At 37.3% G+C, this 24,959-nt stretch overlaps 1 protein-coding gene across 2 annotated transcripts; it reads right to left on the reverse strand.

Moving 5' to 3' along the window:
* Positions 1-161: 161 nt before the first annotated feature.
* Positions 162-23,593, reverse strand: sh3yl1 (SH3 and SYLF domain containing 1). Of its 2 annotated transcripts, none has more exons than XM_067583103.1 (10): positions 23,286-23,593; positions 9,911-10,021; positions 8,249-8,362; positions 7,051-7,115; positions 6,282-6,394; positions 4,695-4,823; positions 4,464-4,608; positions 4,060-4,141; positions 3,893-3,958; positions 162-1,790 (listed from the first exon to the last, which is right to left on the reverse strand). In XM_067583103.1, the coding sequence occupies exons 3-10, from the start codon at positions 8,301-8,303 to the stop codon at positions 1,585-1,587; spliced, it is 861 nt and encodes a 286-aa protein (XP_067439204.1). In that variant the 5' UTR covers positions 8,304-8,362; positions 9,911-10,021; positions 23,286-23,593; the 3' UTR covers positions 162-1,584. The 2 variants fall into 2 exon arrangements, with proteins under 2 accessions (XP_067439204.1, XP_067439203.1); XM_067583102.1 differs by lacking the exon at positions 23,286-23,593 and adding an exon at positions 14,149-14,467.
* Between the last annotated feature and the right edge of the window lie 1,366 nt (positions 23,594-24,959).

A 24,959-nucleotide genomic window follows, 5' to 3' on the forward strand; every position in this document is an offset into this window, starting at 1 on the left:
AACAGTTTATGACGTCTGACTCTCATCTTTACATATTACAAATATTTCAGATCTTTGCATATATTGTAATGATATATATATATATATATATATATTTTTTTTTTTTTTTTAAATCTAATGAAACATTTCTAAATGTAAATGGACAAAAATGTGCAGCAAAGTCTGTATAAATTAGATTTATTTATGATTCTCATACAGTATCTGATATGTAAAAACAATCCAAAAACAGCAAATAATTATTTAAAATCAAACCAAACTGACAGAATATCATCATCATCATCATCATTATTATATATAAACTATAAACACAGATAAATCTTAAGTGTCCATAAATACATAACACCATCCTCATCCCCGTTTACTGCTGAGGAGACATTTTAAAGACAGTAACAGATCCCAGAACTGAAGCTTTAAATACTGTTTTATATGAACGCACAGTGAAGAGCTTCCTCCAAAAGCAACTAAATCTTTGCCTGAAAGTTTAATTTGCTTATAGTTTTTTATTATATTTATTCTAAAATTCAAGTTAATTCTAATTGTCCTTTTAATATCAAGCCTTCATGTTGTTTAAAAAGTGTTTATTTTCAACTTAATTATAATTTAGTCTAGTAAAAAAAAGTCTATATTCTGTTGTACATTTGCTTCAGTTTTTAAATGTTTTAAGGAAATTGATGTTTGTTTATTATAATTTGGGTGAAATATTCTAGTTATACCCCTTTCACCGTCACCACCACAATAACCTGTGAACATAAACAACAAACACGTCACCCAGTTGAACAAAGTGCTGAGATTTCCAACGCTCCATAGGTCCCTGAACACAACTCTAAACTATTTTAACTTTCAAGTGATTTCTGGAGCCAAAAAGTGACATTTAGTAACATTTTAGTTTCTTCATCTTCTCATTTTAAATGTTGAATTGTGATATATTTTAAGGCACCGAACACCATTTGTTGGCAGTTTGATCGCAAAAACTGTGTGAAAAAAAAAATATTTTATCCAGTTAATAAACGTTTTATTGGAGCTTAACTGAAGCCTTTTAAAAAAGGGACACAGCAATGTGTACGTAACTATTTTAAAATATATATTTTCAACTTCACATTAATTATAATTTCCAAATTCTCAACTAAATTGTGTTGTTATGTTGAGATAAAATCTTTTTGCATTTGTTTCTAATCATTTCACGATCATGAAAGAACAAAATATGCAAACATTTAATGTAACTGGTCTGTAATTTTTAAATTATTTCCAAGAAATTTCCTAGGATGAATGATTTTTTGGTGCTAATAATTGGAAAGAGTGTACAATTGGTGCATTTTAAATTAATTAATTAACTTCTAAATTTAAAGTAGTAAGTCTTTTCATCAGCGTACAGCAGGTCAGCTAGACATTCAAAATGTGAAGTTTGTCCACAGACAACATTGTTTTTCCTTAAATTTTCTAAAATTCGTGCCAAATTACATATATTTTTTGAGGAATTTTATAGAAAATGATTAAGAAATTACAGACCCCTAAAATAAAGCACTATCCAAACGCTCCCTTGACCCCTCCTGGCGCCTGTAGAAACTGACCACCGGGGGGCGACAGTCAGTATGTGACAAAGTTAGCGGGGAAGATCCCAACTCGCCCGTCGTCCAGTTGGCCCTCCCACCAGTCGTACTGGGACTCGGTCTTAGTGATGACGGTGATGCGGTCCCCGGGAGCGAAGCTCAGGTCTCCCGGCTGCTGACCTGTGAATGGATGGGTCGCCGTGACGACTAGCTGCCCACTGGCCCCACCCATCGATGGTCCACCTAGAGGGAAAAACAAGAACAAAGAAAAATGTAAACATGTTAGAGACTTTTATTAAATTAAACTTTAGGATCAGTTTAGATTTAGTTCAAATGTATTTTTATTTTCAATCATGTTATTCAATAAAATTAATAGTAACTAATCATAACAGTAAGATAAAAAGAGACATTAAACTAAATCTAAAGACGATTTAGAAGACTTAATTTAACGTATATTTGTATTTTCATTGTTTTCTGCCATTTAACTCAACATTTTCATGGCTATGAATATTGTAGAGTAATTCAACACAAATAAACAAACAAACAAAAAAGAGTTGAATGTGAATTAAACAAAACACATTTTAAATAAATGACTCCAGGTAGTTTTGTTTTTAAATGACCTGTGATTCTTGTCATCTTTGCTCCTTTGCAGTTTGAAAGCACTAATACTGTAATGTAAATGTAATATATATTTGTTTAAACCAAATATTTCACAGCTTCAGTTGTCTCACAGTCAGTCAGTCAGTTTCTGGAAGGGAAGATTGAAAAACAAAGTATTTCCTTTCACAGCGTAAAAAACACCACAAAAACATAAAAATATAATAACGAAGACAATAAAAACACAGCAAGACAACTGAAGACATTTAAAAGTGACGATACTCTGCACGCAATTCAGAATAAAACGTTTATGTTAAAAGGAAGAAAAACAGAAACTAGAAGAATAAAGATAAGAAAAATAAAGTGCTGATGTGTGTGAGGCAGTTTATAATGATGCATCTCGTTTTCAGAAACCAGTAAAATACAGTTTGTTGATTATTCAGCTTGTATCTGGTTTATATCACTATAAACTGAAAACATTTGACATTTGAAGACGTCAGCCTGAACAACATTTTATAGACCAAAAGATTAATAGATGATGGTAATAATAGTTAGTTAGAGCTTAAATTTACTGCGAATAATCAGGATCCTCAGAGGATAAATTCTACTGATGCTGTCAGGACAAAATTTCCCCTTTTTGCACATTTAATATTATAATATCCTTCCTTTTAATCCAGTATGCTTATAGTTCTAACTATGATACTTTCATGTAGTGACCACTAGAGGAAGCTGCAGCCTTAAAACTGACACTCAAAATGCTGCAAGTGTGTGTTAAAGAGTGAAAATGAAAACAGTTAATGTTCAGCTCACACACACACACACACACACACACACACACACACACACACACGGGATATCAGTGGGTCGGTGTGTGTTGATATTGGCTGCTTCATCAAGGTTACAAGTTAATAACAAACCAGAGTACAGACACACATTAACTTCCATTTTCTAACAAGGTGTGTGTGTGTGTGTGTGTGTGTGTGTGTGTGTGTGTGTGTTGCGGTGAGCTACTACAGCAAAGAAAACACGGATTATCTGTCAAAGGAGGAAGTCAAGAAGAAAAAAAAAGGGGTGAGACAAAGACGTAAAAAAGGAAAGACTTGAAGAGGTTGAAGAAAAGAGGAGGTGGAAGTGAAGACGAGGAAGAAGAGGAGACGATGAGACGATGTCATTAAAAGAGAGTCAAAACTCAAATGATGGAAATATGATATTTCTGTTTGCGTCATGTATTGATTTGATTCTCCTCATCGCTCCACGCAGATCTGATGTCTTCAGCTCTTCAGTGACGTTTAAGTCACATGATTCATGTACGTCATCATGTACTCACTCTGTTTACATTTGTTTTTCAAAGCGATTAAACGCGAATAAAAACAGGTGGATGGAAACAAACCTAGAGAAGGAAATGAAGAGGTAAAGAGGAAGATGAGCAGGTGAAGAGATAAAGAGGGAGGTAAACAAGTAAAGGAAGAGCTGTGAAGCACCAAAGAAGAAGGCAAAGTAAGAAATAAGCAAAGAAGGAAGGAAGGAGGTAAAGAAAGGAGGAGGTAAAGACAGAAACAAGAACATAAAACAGTAAAGGGAGATAAAGAAGAAAAAAGTAAAGCAAAGGAAATAAGGAAGGACAGGAGGAAGTAAACAATGAGAGGGAGGTAAAGAAAGGAGGAAACTGGTGGAGGAGATGTAAAGATGGAAGAAAAAAGGAGGAAGAACATCTGCTGCGTGAAGATGAATAAAAGGTAAAAGCTCACCTGAGGTTGCAGATTTATAGATGGAGATGCTTGGGTAGAGAGCGTTTTTACTTCCTGTACTTCCACCTGCACACACACACAGATCCTTACACACTGTTTACATCATGTATTAAACAGGAAAAACTCAGAATAAACCACGTTTTCCTTAAATTTTATTGGAACTTTACCAGTGTTGGTTGGTAGCTGCTGGAAGCTGGTCGCTGCCTTCTGCTGAGGAGGAGCTGGAGGTCTGGATGGAGGAAGAGACGACTGAAAAGAGACAGAGAAAGAGAAATAAGAGAACATTTTAGTGATAAACAGAAAATAAATGATTGCAGGAATGAGAGACATTTCTGTGAAAGTTGGAAGCTGAAAATGCCTAAAAAAAAAAAAAAGCATCAAACAAAACTGTAGTTCTTCAAAAAACTTAAAAGATATCAAAAAGCTGAATGAAAATGACTTTCCATGTCGGCCGTTTGGTTTAAAATTTCTGGGTCTGGAGCTCAAACTTTGCTTGAGCAGTTCTGTCAATCATGTGTTAGTTTATAGATAATGATTTAATTTAAAGTTGTGGACAGTTTGTGTCATTTACCTTTGCAGGCATGTTCTTGCTGGTCCAGTCGGCAGTGTAGGCCTCAGCGTAGGCGTCCAGGATGTGGTAGAGGTCGTAGCACTCTGATGGTGGCTCCACATCGCCATTCAAAATGGAAGATGCTCGGATGTCCTGGGAGTAGAACCTGCAACCACGCAAAAACTCACCATTTATTTGTGTTCAAACACTGATTCAGAAGAGACAAAAAGTTTAAGTTTAGATTGTACATACTTGCGGTTCGTGTCTTTGCGCTCGATCAGGTAGGATCCCTCCAGAGAAATACCGGCAAACAAACCTCTGGACCTGCAGTAAGTGAAGACCGCCGCTGTGCTGCGCAGAGCAACATCAGCCTCCACATTCCTGAAGGACAGAAACAATCATTATCACTGTGGCGTTCCACAGGGCACAATCCTGGATCCTCTATTATTCTCTGTTTTTAAAGCTGAGGCTTGTTTCAGGGCTTTTTCCATCTCTGTTTCTGAAAAGTTGAAACATGATACTGGTGTTTTCTCTCTATATATTCTCAGGCAAATGTGTTTCTACTCATGAACTGGCTGCTAAACATGGAACATTTAGTCATTAAAAAAGGCGAGAGAAGGTCAATATTTTTGTGGTGTTCTACACGGTCCTCTATTATTTTCAGATTTTTGAAGTTAATGTTTCAGGACTCATTTAGTCACCCTTTCTGAAAAGCTGAAATTTTGTGTATCTAAGCATTTTGAAAGAGCAAGGTCATAATCTCTGGTGTTCCACAAGGCACACACCTTCTTTGTTTTTAAAGCTGAAGCTAGTTTCAGGGCGTATCCCATCATCGTTTCTGTAAAGCTGAAACATGGTACTGGTGTTTTTTGTCTATATTAAAAGAGATAAAGCGTATTTAATCATGTACTGCCAGGAAAAAAGTAGCTATTCCAGCATTTTGAAGGAGAGATAAGGTCATTATCTCTGGTGTTCCACAAGGCATAATCCTAGGTCCTCAGTTGTTCTTCATTTTTATATCTGAAGCTTATTTCAGTTTGTGTTTCTTATTTTGTTGCTGTTTCTGAAAAAGCTGAAACATAATTCTTGGATTTTCTGTCTCCACTCAAAGATTACTGTGTATCCAATAAAATACTGGCTGGTAAGAAGTGATTATGTCAGTATTTTGAAGAGGAGAGAAGGTTATTATTTCTGTTACTGGGGTTCCACAGGGCAAAATTGTTTGGACTTCTGTTCTCTTTTTTTTAATCTTGAAGCTTATTTCACTGCTGTTTCTGAAAAGCTGACACATGACATTGGTATTTTATGTCTGAATATTTCAAGATCCATTACTGTACCTGCTGGTAAATACTGAACATCCTGTCATTTGGAGACAAACTCACGTTAAACTCCAGAACAGTTCATGTCAGTTCACTTTATTTTCTTTCTGTCTGCAGCTCAGTTCTTCAATAGGAACAGTCAGACAACCATTCTGATGTCAGCATTTACCTGTAACTCAAATACCTGGTCCCGCCCACCAACACCTGCCAACACACACACACGCTCGCCAAAACCTGTTGAACTGCACTGAAACAACACTGACCTCCTTATTCTAAAATTAACACCACACATAAATCACAGCCTCTACAGTAAAGCTGATGTAACAGCTGTAGAGATTTAACAGTATTAGTTTGTGTTTCTGCTTCAGGCTTCAAAACAAAAACACATCAGCTGTCATTAAATATCTCGTAAATCCTGAGGCAGAATAAAACATTAATGCCAAAGCTGTAATTTACATCAAAAGCCCAGATTGGAGGCAATTAAGAGACAGACAGTAAGAGTGAGAGTGCAGGTGCTCACCTGCCCAAAGGTCCCACGGCGACCGTGCAGTTCCCGCCCAGCGTCAGGTTCCCGCCTTTTGTGAATGCCTCGATGGCCCGCCGCTGGTTCAGGATGATCACCAGGTCTGACACCTGAAGGGGTTTCAAAAATGTACTTTTATTTATTTATTTCAGATGTGTGTGTTTGCCAGGTGGTACACTGGTGCATTCAAGGGCAATCTGACATCTGACTTTTGACAGCCGCCTAACAGATCACTGAACTGACGAATTCTCATTTTTCTGTCCTAAATTCATATTTACTTAAAAAAGGAACAAAAACTTAGCCAATGGGGTACAAAACAAATCATTTCAATAATTTTCTTGAATCAAGTTTTCTTTGTATTGCAGCTGTGTGCTTTATTCTATCTGGTCTCGAGTACATTCCCAGAAAAATCCCAAAATGAGGAAAACTTGTTTCAGTTCATTTTTCATTGCTTAGAATTAATCTGGGTCTTGAAAAGATTTTCTGATGTTATGAGTGACATAAATCATTGTGAACGTGTTTGAAAGCTAAAACGGCCTGTTTCAGACAGAGGCTGAACTGAGGGGCTGAATAAAAGCCCATTACAAGATAAATAAGAAGTTTTTAACTGGAAAACATGCAAAGATATTCCAGTAGAGCCCCAGAATATAAATATAGACCATGAAATGTGCAGAATATGTCCTCTTTAAAAAAATCTTATACATTTCTATCTTCTATTTCTATGTTAAAGTAGGTTTTACGTCTCAGTAATTTATTGTTCACTCACCTCCACCCCGATCTCAAAGCCTCCTCCCAGACCGGCGATGCCGATGGCGGAAGGCGCCGACCAACCTGAACACACAAACACAGTAAAAGCAAATGTGTTGATTTTTCTTTGGAGAGATTCCTCTTATCAAGTTTGACAGATTTCCTCCTTTACTGTTTCTATATTTAATTACAAAATACAATTTTGATTATATTTATATATCATAAGTCTTGAATTTTTAGGTCTTTGTATCAGCTTTTAGTTTCTTTCCTCTCCTGTACAAGCATCCATTAACTATAAATTCATGTATAGATAAGTATATGTAGGTAAAAGAGTTTAAGCATTTAATCTTTTTTGTTTTTTAAATGTGTAAACAAATAAATACAAAGAGCAGACAAATGAACACACATGTATCTACTCGACCAGACATTCTTCACAAACATCTCAGAAGCAAAGGTCCATTTCTCTCCCTGCATGTTTGTTTTTATTGTTATTTGTGTGATTTTTAACCTTTGCAAAGAAAAGCTCAAACACATGACGTCCTGTCTGCATCATGTAGTAACTGTATAAGTTTTATACTGTGGAGATATGAAAGAAAGAAAGAAATAAGAGTAGAAAATGTTCTAGCAACAAAGTAGAACAGTATGTCCTGATGTTTCTTGTGTGTTTTTTGTTGAGGAAGCATCTCTTATATAATAAATGTAATAAATATTCACATCCTTTACTTCATCCTTCCCTCTCTGCTTCTTCTTCTTTTTTATCTGCGTCCTCCTTTTTCTTCTCACCAATAAAGTTTTTAAAATGAAACAGTTGGATGTTGCTAAATTTGGCTCTCAATAAAAAAATCAAGAATTCATTTCTGTGGTTTTTCTTGGCGCTGGCGTTTCCAGATTCAGCTGAACTAAAAAGCAGAAAAAGAGAAGCAGGCGATAGAATCCTCCGTGTGATCCTCCGACATCCGTCGCCCGAGTGCTACACTCGCCACCGCCGGACGTGTAATTATCACCAGTAACCACATCAGATGACTGCTCCCAACGCTGCAGGGAGGTTTGTCTGTTTGTCACCACAGCAACGAAAAATGTGCCAAAAAACAAGAAATCACCGGAGGGGGAGGCGCGGGGGGGGGAGCACACTGAAACGCGACAAGATGACCTCTGACCTTCCCGTGTGAAGAGTTTTAATAAAACGTTAAAGACGTTGCATTTTTGCGATGTCTTACGTCTGTCGGACAGCCTGGCGATGACGATGCCGCTGCCTCCTCTCGCTGTGATCATGAAACCGGCCTTGATGACGGAAATGATGGCCAGACCCTCCGCCTTCGCTATCACATGAGCTGCAACAAACACACATTTCACACAATAAAACACATTAAAATACACACTTAATACGTTAAAAAAACTTCTCTTCCTTCCATCTCCGTCCTCGCAAAAACGCTGCCATCATTTTACAATTTTAGAGACGACTGAATACAGCAACAGTTAGTCAAATATCTGCTGGTTGCAGCTTGTCAGATGTGACGATTTGAAGCTTTTCTGTGTCATGCAGGACTGTAAACTGAATATCTTTGAATGTTTGACTGCCGAAACTCTAAACTCTAAGAAATAATAACTTGCATTTTTCACTGTTTTCTGACATTTTATGGACAAAACGATGAATCAATAATGAAAATAATCCTTAGTTGCAACTCTTTGTGAAACTAATCTACTTTATGTTGAATTTGTGGTTTGAATTTGGCTCTTTTACATTTACAGAAGGTCATTTTACATTTTGCAATTTCAAAAACTTCATCAACAACAAATTCAGATAGAAAAAGTTGCTTATCAGTAACCCAGGTATTAAACTTTGAATTTTGGTGTCTGAATTAAATCCAAATGTTTGTAAACTTTATTAAAAGTTAAATCTTTTATTTAAATTTGAAGAAAATTGAGCCAAAATGAAGGATGTAAGTGCATATCTAATGAATCAGACTGTATTTTACATCTTATGTGGAAGTCAAAGATCTTTAGTGTCACAGTTTAGAGCTGCTGTTCTTCCTCTGGAGTTTCAGGTTTGCAGATTAAAAAAATATTAAAAATATTCAGGAGGAAAACACTGTTTGATCTGTGATTTGGGTGAAGTGAAAAGTCTTTTTTGACAGAATATATTATGATAATTTAAAAAAAAGTTAATTTTCCATGAAATGTCTCCACAAAACCCTGAAAAATCTTCTGCTGATCAAAAACTGGAATGTGTGTTTAAGTTTTCTAACTTTGTCTCAAAAAGCCTGGAACATAAGAAATGTTTACTCTGGTTTCTGCAGAACTACACAGCAAATGTTTTCCAATGTGTCTTGGACTTTTGGAAATGTAAACGCTGCAGTCGGGTCCTGGCTTGAATTTGTGGTTGTATAAATGACACAATAATAATTACATTACAAAAATGACTGGATGAATCTGAGCAGACAGAATATATTGTTTTCATTACTGGACACTTGAATTTTGTATCTGAATGTTTGGATCCTAAAAACATACTTGAAATTTGAGATCTTAATATTTCTGTAAATGATTGTTTTCCTGTTGAACTTGTTACTTCTTTCCTCTCTTTGAGTGTGGAACAACAGGAAATATAGTCACACCTACAGCTGGTAATGTTCAATATTTTAACTAAAAATTGAATAAATGAAATTAGTATGAAAAGCTGTCAGGTATCAAAAGTTGGCATTTGTTTGCTTTGTCACATTTTTAGGTTTTTTACTCTTTCTAAATCAATAATTTTATTCTTTATTTAACAATAATGTAACAAGAGGTTTGTTGTATGTTGTTCAATTATAAAAAAAATAGTTAAAACATGTTTTCATTCCTCAGGTATCAATAAAATGTTGTGGTTGAGTCGTGAAACCTACGGGGGATGAGTTTGTCGGGTCCGTTCCTGTTGGAGATTTCAGTGAAGTCTCTCAGGATCTTGGCGGCTTTCTTGGCCTCCGACTTCAGATTGGACGGGATGGGGTTACTCACTGCGGACACACAAACGATGACAATGACAGTTTGGCCACACATACAGTAAAAAAAAAAAAACTAAAACTTTTTGTCAACTTCACACCACACGACCACCACGTCCTTGTTAACGTCATCTTATCTGATCTACATCTGTGCCAACAGAGGTTGAGCAAACTGATTTTGAGACTTTTATTGGTAAAACAAACGGATCAGTCTGACTGGGAGCTTCTTGTTCAGGTTTATCCTGAGATCTGAAGACCTGTCACACTGAACCATCATGCAGAAGACTACCATATACTTTAAATTTATTATTTTAATTAGAAATTTAAGTCTTGATTTGATCCAAAAAAAAAAACTTTACATTCAGGTGATTCAGGCTGCAAAGGCGATGATATGATTTAAATCAGTATTATTCTAAAATTAAATGAGACCGCACTCTTCATATGTGCAAAATAAAAACTTAAATAGCTAATTGTTAGTTTTAATTGCAGTTTACAGCTCAATATGGTTATATTAATTATAGTAGTTGAAGTCATAAAGTTGATTAATCTGCAATTAGTCATGCCAAATATTTCCTGGTTGCAGCTTCACTCATGTGACAATATGAAGATTTTCTTCGTCATACATGATAGTGAACTTGATATCGATGAGTTTTTGATGGTTCATTGGACCAAACAAGATATTTGAAGATGTCACCTTTGATTTTGGGAAATTATAGTAATTTCTTATTATTTTCTGACATTTTATAGACATAATAATTATTCCATTGATCAAATAATTGTTTTGTACATAAAATCAAGATATTGCGGAAAGATTTTCAGAGTTAATGCTTCTTTAGGAAAATCAAGGAGCATCTTGGTTTGATTGACAGGTGTCTCATCTTGTAACACTCGAGCTCAAACCTCTTTTGTAACAAACATTATTTGATACATTTCTAAAGTTTTGTAACATGCATGATCTCTGGCGTGTCTGCTGTAGCTGGAGGGCGAGGTGGAGCTGTGTTGGTGCAGCTGAAGGAGAGCTTTGTTAGCGTGTTGTAGCTCAGCTGAGGATGGGATGTTCCAGTGTGTCGTTGTGTCATGTGTTAGGAATGTGCTGGCTGCAGCAGGCGGCATGTTGGCAGACTGGTCTGAGTCTGCTGTCACAGTTTGGGACTCTGACAGCAGATACAGGAAGCTGGCACTACAGGTCAGGATCGATAGTTTCAACCTAGAACAATTATTTTCACCAAGGAGGTTCTGCTTTTAGTCTCCCCTTTTTGTATGTTGATGTATCTTTTAAAAAACTTAGAAGATTAAGTCATGACCTAAGAACAAACCTTTAACTTTTGGTATAAATCCAGGATTTTTAAAGGCAAAACAGCTCATTACAACTAGAAACATGATGACAACACTAAAAGGAATTCTGACAGGTCAAGAAACACAAGCAACCAGACGATCAGACAGACCATAGAACCACAGACAATCTGACTAGAACCTACTCGTAGACAAACAGAACCTAAAATTCCTCTAGAATCACTGCAAATATGACAAAAAGCTTTAGGACCTCCTCATAGATGAGTCTGATCTCCTCATAGACTTTTAGAGTGACTGATAGAACGTCCTCATAGATGGTAAGATGCTCTTTTAGCGGTCTTTGAGGAGGTTCGAGTAGTTGTTTAGGTTCTGGTCAGCTGCTCATTTAGGTGTCTGTAGTGGTCTTTGATCTGGTTCTAGTCCCTGAGGAGGTTCTAGTCCTCTAGAAGGTTCTGTGGTCTGTACAGGTCTTTGAAGAGGTTCAATTGTTTGTTTGTTTTTTTTAGGTACTTGTCATCTATGTGGGTTAAGTGAAGAGGATCTAGTGGGTTTTGAGGATGTTCTAGCCATCTCTGAAGAGGTTCTAATTGTCCCCATAGAGGTTCTATTGATCTTTTAGATTCTATTAATCTATGAAGACTTACTTTGGTCTTTGAGGAGGTTCTAGTGTCAAGGAAGCTCTGGTTATTTTCAAGGAGATTGTATTGGTCTTTGAGAAGCTTCTAGTGTTCTCTTATGATCTAGTCATCACTGAGGAGTTTTAAATGATTTTTGAGGAGGTTCTATTCATCTTTTAGCCTGTAGCTGTATAGAATCTAGTCAGCTGATCATTGAGGAATTTGTAGTTGAAGAAGTTTCTAATAGCTGAGGAGGTTCTAGTTCTCCAGGAGGAGGTTCTATTGGCCTTTTCAGTTCTAGTTGTATGTTCAAGTGTTTGTTGAGGAGATTCTACTGCAAATTCTAGTGGTATTTTAGTTTCTAATTCATGTTTATAGTGGTCTGTAGTGGTCTTTGAGAGTGTTCTGGTCGTCTATGAGGAGGTTCTAGTGTCAACAGATGCTGTGTAGTAAAAATATCGCCTTCTGAAATGTCAGTTCCATCAAAACAGTAGTTAAATATAGCAACTGATTAAAGGCCTTTGTGTGTATTATGTGTAGGGATAATGAAAGATCAGTTCTCAGTATTTCTGTTCTGTAAACACAATGGGGTGGAAGCTTTAATATTCAGACTGGTAGAGGTGGAGTCATTAAAGACCAAAACACACATTGTTTGTTTGACGCAGCGTTGTGACTCAGTCATTAAGTAGCTCATTGAAAGGTGATACAGATCTGAAAATAAATGTGAATGAAGGAAGAGTTTGATTGACGGGTTCATAAAGTAATTAAAACCATTTAATTAGATTTCATTCATTCAAATTACAACATAAATTACATCAGCAGCCCCCACTTACTGAATGAATTATAGTGTGTGACGTCATCACTGTCACCATGACGATGCTTCATAATTTTACCTCAAGCCAATTACCTGCTAAATGACTAATTAACCAGTCACCATCTCCGAGACCAAACTCAGTCACAGCAGAGCTAATTAACACTTAATGGGAGCTCATTAACACTAACGAGCTGTCAGAGATTCATCACAGCAGTGTTGCCGTGCAGACGGCCATGTGCAATCCGTCGTATAATAGATCAATATTTTGTCCTCATTTACATAAACGTAGAAGTAAAAGTACTAGAAACCCCCTGATGAGATCTGAACCTCCTCCTAAAACCTCCTCAGCTACCAGAACCAGATCAAAGACCACTACAAACTCCTCAATGATAGGATACAAGATGACTTTATTGTCAGCTTACACTGAAATTCATTTTGCAGGCGGTTCAGTTTAAGGAGGTCAACACACAGATGTACAAAACACATCAAAGAGTCAAAACAATCACACATATAACATCATATCCTCTGGATTCAGACCTCAACAACCACTGAAACCTCCTCAATGATGACCTGATCCTGAGAGACCACTAGTAAAGACCAATAGAATCTAAAAGATCACTAAAACCCCCTCAGAAACGACAAGAACCTCCCCAAATTCTACTTAAAACTCCTCATTGGTTAGTTCCTTATAGAATCTCCTTGAGGATGACTAGAACCTCCTCAAAGACATATAACACCTAAAAGATAACTAGAACCTTGTCGGAGATTACTAGAACCTTCTCACAGACAACTAAAAACTCCTCATCGATAATTAGATCTTAAAGACCAATAGAACCTCCTTAAAGAGCAATATAAACTCCTCATACAAAAATAACACCTGAAAGACGACTAAAACCCACTCAAAGACCATTAGAGCCTAACTGAAGATGACTAGAACCTTCTCAAAGACCAAAAGAAACTCCTCATAGACAAATAACACCTAAAAGACGCCTAGAACCTCTCTAAAGACAGCTAAAAACTCCTCATTGATGACTAGAGCCTAAAAGAGCCCCCCCCAAAAACAACTTGAACAATATGACAACAAACTAAAACAGCACCAGAACATTTGTCCAGTTTTTCCTTCAGTAGTTGTTCCCTTTTCTGTAAAAATATGTTCTCATTTTCTGTTGTGTGGTGCACTGTTAAACAACATGAGACTGAAATATGCAGCAGCTGTTTAAACTGAGCCTCAGTGAGTGATTTCTACAGTTAACAGACTAGAAACATGTTCTGTTAGAACCTGTAGATCCTGCGAAACTGGAACAGAGTCAGAAAAACAGAAACAGAAATAAAAGAGAATCACAGAACAGAGTAAAAAGATAAATGCAGCAGAGATCTTCAACTGTTTTAAATCAATCCTTCAGTTCTTATAAACTTACTTTTCTGTCTTTTCCTTCTTTTCCTCTGCTCTGGATGTTTACCTGCGGACAGGTGAGCTGCGCGCGGCTCTCTCTTCTCCTCACTTCACTTCCGCCTCACCTGATCTCTCCCACGTTGCTAAAAAGGTTAAAATGATAATAATAATAATAAATCGAGCCCACCTGGACGGTGAAAGCAGGTGGGCGGAGCTAAATGTAGATGATTATCAGCGACCTCAAACACAAACAGGTGAGAAGAAATGAATTAACGGTTTGAGTGTTGCTAAGGAGACAGGCGCCGCGCGGACAGCCCAGAGCTGCTGTTTGGTATCAACTGGGCGCGTTCCCGTGTGGGATTGTAGCTCGACTGGGCGCGTTCATGAGAGGAGCTCTTTGTATTCCCTGAGTTCAGTCTCGCAGGCTGACCTCGCGCTCAGTCTTCCAGGCATCTGATTGGTGGAGCTTTCTTTCTTATTTCTTTCTTTCTTTTTTATTTTAATAAAACTTTGCATATTACAATGCATATTAAAAATGAAATGCATATTGAAATTGTTAACTTTAACCATTATAATTTACTTATATTTATTTTGTTTTGTTTTAAAGTTTCAACTATATTTTTTACATTTTTCTGTAAAACACACAACTTCTGTTGTTTTTAAATGTGCTCTGTAGATAAATAACGTGCACAAGAGACACGATAATCACACCCAAATCTATCCCAACCCAACAACAACAGTATTATCTCTGGCAGTTTAGTAATTAATTATAACAATAATAATAAGATAATAAGGTAGCAGGGGAAAGTAATAATAGCAGTAATTATAACAATGATAACAGTACAAATGAAAGTAGGTTAAAAATAAAAAGGAGGAGGAATCAAATTGATTAACAGAAGAGAGAGTAAATTCTGATTGGTGGGGATGCCTGGGAGTCTGAGCTCAGGGAAAAATATTTTTAAAAAATACTTATCAGCTAGAGATATAACCATAACTATTATATAATATTTGCTGAGTATACACTGTTCAGTGATGTTAATATACTCATTGAACAGTGTATATTCAGCAAAAATGTTGTATCTCTGGTCTCTATTTTATTTTTATTGATTCTATTTATTTTTATATTTGATTTAGTTTATTTAGTTATTGTATCTGATTTAATTGTATTTGTTTCTTTTACCTGTTTCACTGTTCTTGTATTTTGATTCATGTCAAGCGGCTGCTGTAACACTTTAATTTCCCTTTGGGATTAATAAAGTACTCGTACACATCAAAAACATTTTTCCCAAAGAAGGTTTCTGACATTGTAGGTCGTTTTTATCACGCTGATGTTTGTCCAAGTGCTCATTTTTCTGATAAGTTTGTTTTTAAGTGGTTACTTGACGATATAAAAAGGGGGCGTGGCGTCATGATTGACGTCAGGCCAACTCTACTGTGCAGACTTTGGCTTTAAATCACGCCACACAAGCAAGATGGCCGCTCCTGGAAAGGAGATATTTTGGCTTCACTTTCACATAGTGGCAAGAAGTGGAGACGCATCGTCCATCTTTATATACAGTCAGTGATTGCGCCCCGTTCTTATGGAATAACCTCCCTGCTGACGTCAGACTTAACCTACAATTAGTTGCCTTTAATTGAGTCCTTCATGACCTTGTACTGCACGGCGGGTCGGTTTCTGTCTCCAAGCACTGTCCTGCCAATGAGTTAATCGATCATTGCGACTGTTGCATCCCTCTAATCTTTGTTCCACAAACACATGAGCATCTCAGCTGTGAACGTCTGTCTCTTCTCTCCCTGTTCTCTCCTCCGGTCCTCTCTTGTCTCTCAGGCATCTCTTGCTGGACCAGCACCCATCCTGGACCCGCCCTTCTTTCCTGAGGTTTTGGATCTGGTTCTCCATCCTGCAGGAGTTCAGCCTCACCTCATGCCTCTCTCTGAATGATGCTTCTCTCTCTCCTGTGTCAATAATGTCTCCTCTCTCCTCCTCTGTTTATGTGATGGTGTACTGTGAGTCTCCCCTGTGTGCAGGTGTACTCTGTCCTCCTGTCAGGTCTCCATGGTGATGGAAGTCACATGGTTCAGGTCCTATTCTGTTCTAGTGGTGCCTGGAAGCTGCTCTCCGTCCTCTTCATCACATTCTTCATATATATTATAAATCCATTATAATGTTGTTATCATAATCAATGCTGTATTCTGTAATTTGAGTTCTATTCTGTAAAAACATCTATCACACGTCTGTCCGTCCTGGGAGAGGATCCCTCCTCTGTTGCTCTTCCTGAGCTTTTTAGAGTTTTTCCTTATTTGAATCAAGGGTCTGAGGACAGAAATATCTGTAATTTCTGAAATGACAAATCATAAAATAAAGAATTTAAATAATCTCTTTTAATGTTTGAATAAGAATGAAAAAGATGAATAAATGTAGACTGTATAGTAGTTGTTCCCTTATGAAAAAAACCTGTGAATATTGATGTTCAGACAAATTTCTGAAACCTACATCAGCCTATTATGTATAAGTGAAAATGTTATTTCACATGTCATTACTCATGATGTGATACCTTTCACATCTGAAATATCAGAAAATCACATTTGTATGTATGTTTTTTTTTGTATTTTCTCTTTTCAGCATCTTATATGTCATGTATGAATCAGGTTTGGGTGTATTTTTGGACGTGGATGTGCTCAGACGGCAGGTCTCAGATCAGTTCAGGAGCTAAACCTTCCTCTCTAACCGCACATGGAGATGCTGAGATGTTGAAAACCTTCCCATGTTTGGCCAGAATCAGGACCGCCGACATTTTCTCACAGTTAACGTGATAATGTCACGTCTTATTATTAATCCGCCTGCAGGGAAATAAGCGGCTCTCCTCAGGGAGGTCAGAGGTCAGGAGCTGGGAGAGTCGAGGGAACGAGTTTCTTTAATAACTGTAGAGCAGCCACATCAAATAGAGTTATTTATTTGTTTCTTCACACAGACTTTAAAATGAAACGGTTGAAACACTATATGAGTAATTAGAGTAATAGCTGCAAGCACAAATTCATCAACTGAGCTTTAGAGCAGAGAGAAAACATCATTTAAAGGTTTCGGCTCTTTCTCAAATTACATCAAGTACCACGATTTAAAGCCGATAAAGTTCAGTAATGTGAGGTTTAAATGGTGCAGAGTACAGTTAATGTGCAGGTCACGGTGGTGACATAAGAGTCGTGGGATCTAGTCCAAGCAAGAGTCAAGACAAAATGTCAAACACGCAAAATGAGAGACGAATTTAAAAACACTTTCAGGGACACTAAAGACATCACAAAGATTTTGGGAAAATGTGTCTAAAATGATGCAAAAGACATGTAGAATATTTGCATTTTATGGAGTGATGCAGCCATAAAAATATAGGGTCTTTGTATTTTTTCTAAGTCTTTTTATCTTACGGTAACATGAGGGAGGCCGTAATCCCAAGAAAAACATATACCCTATAGATCGAAAATTCAGTCGCCAAAAATGACCTATAGTTACGTTTGAGTGACAGATGCCATCTAGTGGCCGTAGTCATTATGACCCAGAGAGGTGACGCGGTTCAGATGACGTCCATATAAGGTGACTTCCTTATTAGGAGGAGGTGGGTTGGATGCTAAATAGTGTGTTAGATGGTAAAAAGTGGCAAAAAGTGGACTTAGCTGCAGGAGGCCGCTGTTCACTTCCCGTTTCCAACCGTGAGTCAAGGCATTTTTAAAAAAAATCGTAACATAGTGTTTACTGTTGCCATGACAACGGAGGTGGCCTAACTTTAAGGACGTAGATTGTGTAGTTTTGCGTAGGTTTTTGTGCAGCACAGCATTGTCACGTCATAAAACATTATTTTTTAACAGTGATTTGTGAAAAGCGGCAGATTACGCTCCAGTGGGTCATTCTGGAGTTCAGGTACAAACTATGTGGTCGTTTAATTTGGAGGACCTGTTGGAGCTTCACTGTTGAGCTGTAGTAGACAGACAGTAAAAAAAGAGGGTATTTTATACTAATACAGCTGCAACTTTGGAAGATATCCACTTGTTTTGACTCATTTTCATGGCTGAAGCTTCATATTAGCTTCAGATAAACTTCTGAATATTCTTTTGCTGAAAACAAGGACTGTGGATTCTGTCGTCCATCTCTTACATTGAAAGCACATTAGAAAGGGATCTTTTAATGGTCAGTATGAACAGGAGGAATGATTACAGCAAGAAAAACCTGCTACATGGATCATTTGGGCTCCTGACTTGAAGAAACCTGAACCTATCCTTTAAGCTGGTTCAACTTGATTCCTTAAAAATATGAGTTAACTGAATAATTATCTCAAAGTGGTTTCATGAATTATGAGTCAACTTTTCTAGAGATTAGTCCAGTAAACGTACAGTATCAAGGTGAATAAACAACTTACTGTTCTGTCACACTGACAAACCTTGATTGAAGATATTTTGCTCCTGAAACATGATGAAACCAAACCAAACTTCTCAAGTTTCCTGATTAAGCCTCTTCTCAGGACTGTTTGCTCTACCTTTGTAACTTATCTTTATTCTTATTACTAATTAAGACTAAAGACAAAAGGACTGAAGACACTGATAACAGTCTCATTAGTCTGTGAAAGCGCCGGTCCATCTGTCACAGCTGAAATGACATTAAACTAATGACGCCAGAAAGAGCAGCTATGAAAATCTGATTTGTTTCAGGAAGAACCAGTCTGGAATAAACGCCTCAGGAAATATCCGCTTACATCAGCGTTTATCATGTCTTTCCATGTCACAACTTTTACTAGCATTTCAAGTGTGTTCACTCCACAAGCGAGAAATTCGAAATGTGCATAAAATTGGACCAGAGGGGATTTAAAAATGTGAAGAGGAGTCAGAACTGAGTGAGCTGCTGGAGGATGAAGACTTTACGTCTTTACTGTTAGGCAGGAGTGATGTTCTCCAGGCTGAAGGAGGATCCTTCTGCTGTCAGTCTGGTATTTATGATTCTCTCTACACCAGGAGCAGGCTGGCTTTTATTAGCTTTAGCCTCCAAACCTGCTCTTATCTCATCTCATCTGCTGTGATCCTCCAACAGCTTCTATTCAACAGGTTCATAATGTTTACTGAATAGTTTCCTGCTGTTGTGCTGCTGAAAACCTCCAAACTATCAGCTGGTTGATCCCGAAATACACAACACAGAACTAGAGGCTATTGACGTAAAAGTTAGACACACATTTTTGAGTTCAGACAACAGAGCAAAACAAACAAATTAAGTTACAACTACTGATACAGGCTCTAACATCGAACTAAAATCTAAATCTTTATTATATAAGTGAGCTATTATTATGATATTAATGTTTTCTAATACTGTTAAATCCAGTGGTGAAAGTAACTAAGTACTAACTAGTACTCAAGTACTACTTAAGTACAGTTTTGAGGTACTTGTATGTGATGCTACTTTCTACATTTCAGAGGGAAATATTGTACTTTCTACTCCACTACATTTATTTGACAGCTTTAGTTACTTTTCAGATGAAGATTTGACACAATGGATAATATAACAAGCTTTTAAAATACAACACATTGTTAAAGATGAAACCAGTGGTTTCCAACCTTTTTGTCTTTTGACGTCTTACAAAAAGCAGTGTGTAGTCGGGGTCACATTTCACATGTCTATGAGTTGTTAACAGCTCCACCAAATAGTGATTTTTCCCTCTAAACTTCTCACATGCTTTCTTTTCAATAAATGTTCAAATGATCCAATATTTCAGCAAAAATCAAAGATTAGAGAAAAAACTGAAAACAGATTTGTGTATCAGAACTTTGTTTTTTCTTCTTTCCTCTCCCATTAATCATCTCACCACCCCTCAGATTTATCTGCGGACCCTTTGGAGGGGCCCGACCCCTAGGTTGGGAACCACTGGACTAAACTAGCTAACTGTATATAAAGTAGTGTAAACTAGCTCCACCTCCAGCAGCTACAACAGTAACATGCTGCTCTAACACTGATGCTTCACTATTAATAATCTAATGATGTCATATATAATAATATATCAGTCAGAGGGACCAAACCACTACTTTTACTGCAATACTTTAACTACATCGAGCTCATAATACTTATGTACTTTTACTGCAATACTTTAACTACATCAAGCTCATAATACTTATGTACTTTTACTACAATACTTTAACTACATCAAGCTCATAATACTTATGTACTTTTACTGTAGGAGGATTTTTCATTTTTTTACTTGTAACGGAGTATTTTTACATTGCTGTATTGGTGCTTTTACTGCAGTTAATGATCTGAGTTCTTCTTCCACAGCTGGTTAAATGTTTGTTTATATCAGGCCTAAATCTTTACATGTCATCTACTGACAAACAAACTTTTTTTTGTACCTCAAATTCCATCAATGTGAAAAAACCCTTAAAAAGGCAGAAAAGAGAAGAACCACTGAGGATAAGAAGAAAAGATAAAAAGAAAGATGGAAAAGATGAAACAAAGAAAAGATCTATAAGGAAGCATAGAAAAAGGGAATTAAACAGAAGAAGAAAATGGAGGAAAACATGGAAAAAAAGACAATTATTTCTTCTTCTTCTCTTTCTGTTTTCTTCTTCCTCTCATGTCTTTATCTTTTTCTTCAATCGCTTCTCACATTTAATCCCTCCTCTCTCTCTCTTTAAATAGCCTGCTGGATAAACATTAGTCTCACTGCAGCCATTTGTCTTCTTAATGTGTTTCCACTGTGTGTGAGGCCACCATGTCTCCATAAACCAGTCCAGTCCGCCTCAAATCCTCCAGTTTGAGTCATTTTTCATGAATTTCACTCTGAATTCTCAATCAACAAGTCAACTTGTGCCTTATAGATGTCCAATCCTATGAGTTCTCCTTCCAACTCATCTCCACTGTCCTTAAATTCCCTTTCAGCTCATCCAGCGCTCTAGTCTGGTTATTCTACAAGTCATCTCATTAGTTTTTAATTTCCTTAGAAGAACCTTTAAGGTCCTCCAGTCACCTACAAGTTGTTCTTCCATTAATTATTGGACAGGAAGTAAAACATAAAGCTATTAAAGTGGTGAGCAAGGTTGCAAAGCAAATTTGCACATGTTTAGGCTCATTAGAGACCATCATGCTGCAAATAGTTTGATACAACAATCCAGCCTCTTATTAAAATTCTGGACAGGAAGCCAATAAGATCACACCACTGCCATTTTCTTAAGGAATTAAATATGTTTTGATCATTTTATTAAATTGACTAACCTTAAACTCATCTATTAATGCTTAAATAACCAGCTCCTCAGATGTTCAGGGACCTGGTGGTTCCTCTCAGTATAACCCAGTCTCACATCAAATAACAGCTACGTTGGTCCACAGCGCAAAACATATTAGTTTCACAATAACGGCTCTAAGATTGTGAGATGCCAGTTTTTTTTTTGGCCTATTCTTCTCTATTGGCCTGCAACCTGGTCTAGGTGCATCTGCTGGGAAGTGCCCTTTCATAAATCCTCATTTGGACAGGCAGCTTTTACTTTCCAGGGGATCAACATGTGGAACTCTTTATGGATCATGACTGGGAACATTTTAAACTCAAAGTGAAACAGTTTTTTAAAAAGGATCAGTCATGTAGTCATGAGTGATCTGCTGCTTGTTGTTTTATGAAACGTTTATGGGATGTTTGTTTGAATTGTTTGTGTTTTTTGCTGCTTTATATGTACTTGTTGTGTTTCGTGTTATAATGTTTGTAGACGTATTGTTGAGTCTTGTATTCTACTGTTGAGTTTTATGAGTTCCATGGGAGTCAGTTCTCAAATCCTCTAGTCCCCTACTATTCCTCCTAAGAGATTTTATTCCCCAATGAATCCATTTCCATCCTTTAATCAAGTCATCCAATTCCCTAGAAGTCCTCCCGGACTCCCAGTCCTGCCTCCAGTCCACTCTGAGTCCTCCACTCTACTGTACAGTCCATTCCTCCAGTAAACCTGAGTCATCAAGTTTCCTTTTCCACTTTCTCTAGTCTCCCTACAAATTGACTTCCAGTCCTTAATATTATGAGTCCTTTTCTTAGTCCCTTGAGAGTTGTACTGTACTGTAGTAACTCTGAGACCTCCAAGTATTTTCAGTTTATGAGCTTTTATCCATGAACTCCTCCAGTCCTGTACAAGGCCTCCTCATAGTCCTTCATTCCTCTATGAGTTCCTTTCCGTGTCCTGAAGTACCCTATAAATCTTCCTCCCTGTCCGCCCAGTTCTGCAATCCTAAAAGTAATCCTCTGAATCATCCATTTCACTGGGAGCCCTTTGTAAGGACGTATAGTCTCCTTGAGCTCATCCAGTCCTACACTTCTTTATGAGTCCTTTTTTAAACTCTTCAAGTCAGAGTACACTACTTAAGTCTCCTTTGAGTACTCCCCCAAAGTCCTCCTAGTTCTCCAGTCCACTGTGAGTCATCTTCTAGCTCCCAAAGAGTCCTCTTAAAGTCCTGAAGTCCCTACAAAATGTCTTTTCTCGCCTCTGCGAATCGTCTTCAGAGTCCTCTAGTTCCCTAGAGGTTCCCTAGAAGTCCTTTAGTGCCCTAATAGTCAGGATTTACACAGTCCTTTAGAGCAGTGGTTCCCAACTTGAGGGTCGGGACTCTACAAGGGGTTGCTGAATTAATAAAAGGGGTCATGAGATGATAGGACAGGAGAGGATACAGAAAAAATATATATTTTGTACACAATAAATTGTTGTTTTTCAAGCTTTCTTCTAATTTTTGCATTATTTATTGTGGATTTCTGTATTTTACCTCCTCAAGTCTTCTCTAGAACTGCAAGGTTAGTTGATTCATCGATTAATTTATCGGCAGAAGATTAATCAGTAACTATTTTGATAATTGAATAACTGTTTTAGTCATTTTTTTGGGCAAAAATGAAAAAATTAGCTGGTTTCAGCCTCTCACATGTGATGACTAATTGCTTTTCTTTGTTGAACGTGATGATAAACTGAATATCTTTGGGGTTTGAAATGTTAATCAAACAAAACCAGACATATGAAGATGTAACTTTGGACTGTGGGGAACTTTAATGGATGTTTTTCATTATTTTATGACATTTTAGGGACAAAACAATTAACTGATGAATCAAGACAATAATGCAACATGTAACGAGGGGTCCCAGGTAGTTTGGGAAGCACTGTTTTAGAGTTCACCTCTACAAGCCCTTTTCACATCCAATAGTCTCCTATGAATCTTCCTCCAAGTCCTCCGATGTCATACAAGTCCTCATTGAAGCTTTCTAGTTGTCCACAAGTGCTCTTCTACCTTAGGAATCCTGTTTCAAGAACCACTCTTCCATTCTTTAGTGATGAAACAATCAGTTTTCAGACAGGAACAGTCAGAAACATGGTGGTGACTGATGTTTTCCTATAATGATGTAGGTTGGCGAGTGCATCCTGCAGTTTTTCTGTTTACTTAAAGGGCTGAAAGGTGAGATGAGGACCTTTAACGTGGTCACCTGAGAGCACTCAGACAGCAAATCAGGAGCTGTTACCATGTGCTCCATATGTCGCAGTGACAGACTGTTAACGAACCTGTCTCAAACACCTGTCACTGCTCCAGTCTGGGTCATGCTGGCCACGCCTCCGAGTTGTCAATCAAACATCCTCGCCCAGGTATGTTAGACACGCGGTGTACCGGTGTATAAAGGCAATAAGTGCAAGAATGTGTTTATTTTAAGTACATGCAAACGACAGTAGCAGTTCAGACCTGGCAGTGGTTCAGGTGTAATTCATCACAGATTAGTCATTACCTGCCACAGCTGTTAGTCACCTCACGGCACTGCTCCTCCTACACTGCTTCTATTGTTTCTACTGTCATTTTATATAACTTTACTTTCAAGGACTTAATTTAAAACCAGTTTCCACAGAAAACACTTCATGTTCCAGCTATGTTAATTATAATTACTCAGTTACTCATCAGACGCTTCAGAACCAAAATAACCACAACAAATAAAGACATCAGGAGTATATGAACCCTAAAAGACAGATGTGTTTGGTTTGGTTGTAAGACTAACACATCTGTTAGCTAAATTAGTGTATTGTGATTAGCTGACATTAATTAACATTGTGGTCTTATTTTGATCTATATAGCGCAGCTAAATGTTAAATTTATAAGCTCATTTTAGAATTAAACAGCGGTGGAAAGTAACTACATACATTTACTCAAGTAGTGCCCAACTACAATGTGGAGGTACTTCTACACCACTTGGGTATTTCCATTTTCTGCTACTTTATACTTCCACTCCGCTACATTCTGCAAGTAAATAAATTATAATGTATTATTATTGGTTAAAGGACAGGTTCACAATTTTTCAAGTGTGTCTTAAACCAACAGTCAGGAGCCCAAATGACCATTAAACATGTTTTTTTTGCTGTAATCATTCCTCCTGTTCATACTGACCATTAGAAGATCCCTTCATAATGACCTTACAATGGAAGTGATGGGGGACAAAATCCACAGTCCTCCTTCTGCGCAAAAAATGTATTTAAAAGTTTATCTGAAGCTAATATGAAGCTTCAGCGTCCAAATGAGTCAAATCAAGTAGATATCTTTCAATGTTACAGTCTTTTTAGTGCCAAAGTTCCTCTTTTTGTTACTATACTTCCACCTGCACCTCAACAGGGAAACACTGTCCGAGGAAACACAAAGAGGGAATTTGATGCTAAAAAGACTGTAAATGTGCCAGATATCCACTTGATATGACTAACTCAGACTGCTGAAGCTGAATAGAAGCTTCACATCAACTTTTAAAGTCATTTTTGCACTAAACAAGGACTGTTTCTGTTCTCCAGCACTTACATTGAAAGCACATTTGAAGGAGATCT

Source organism: Thunnus thynnus, chromosome 24 (genome assembly GCF_963924715.1).
Source record: "Thunnus thynnus chromosome 24, fThuThy2.1, whole genome shotgun sequence".
Taxonomy (NCBI): domain Eukaryota; kingdom Metazoa; phylum Chordata; class Actinopteri; order Scombriformes; family Scombridae; genus Thunnus; species Thunnus thynnus.

Excerpts from the sequence above, each read along its gene's own strand:
- sh3yl1 (XM_067583102.1), bottom strand. Across the intron at positions 4,609-4,694 it reads CGCAAAGACACGAACCGCAA|GTTCTACTCCCAGGACATCC; the intron begins GTATGTACAATC and ends GCGTGGTTGCAG. Across the intron at positions 4,142-4,463 it reads GCAAGAACATGCCTGCAAAG|TCGTCTCTTCCTCCATCCAG; the intron begins GTAAATGACACA and ends GTCTCTTTTCAG.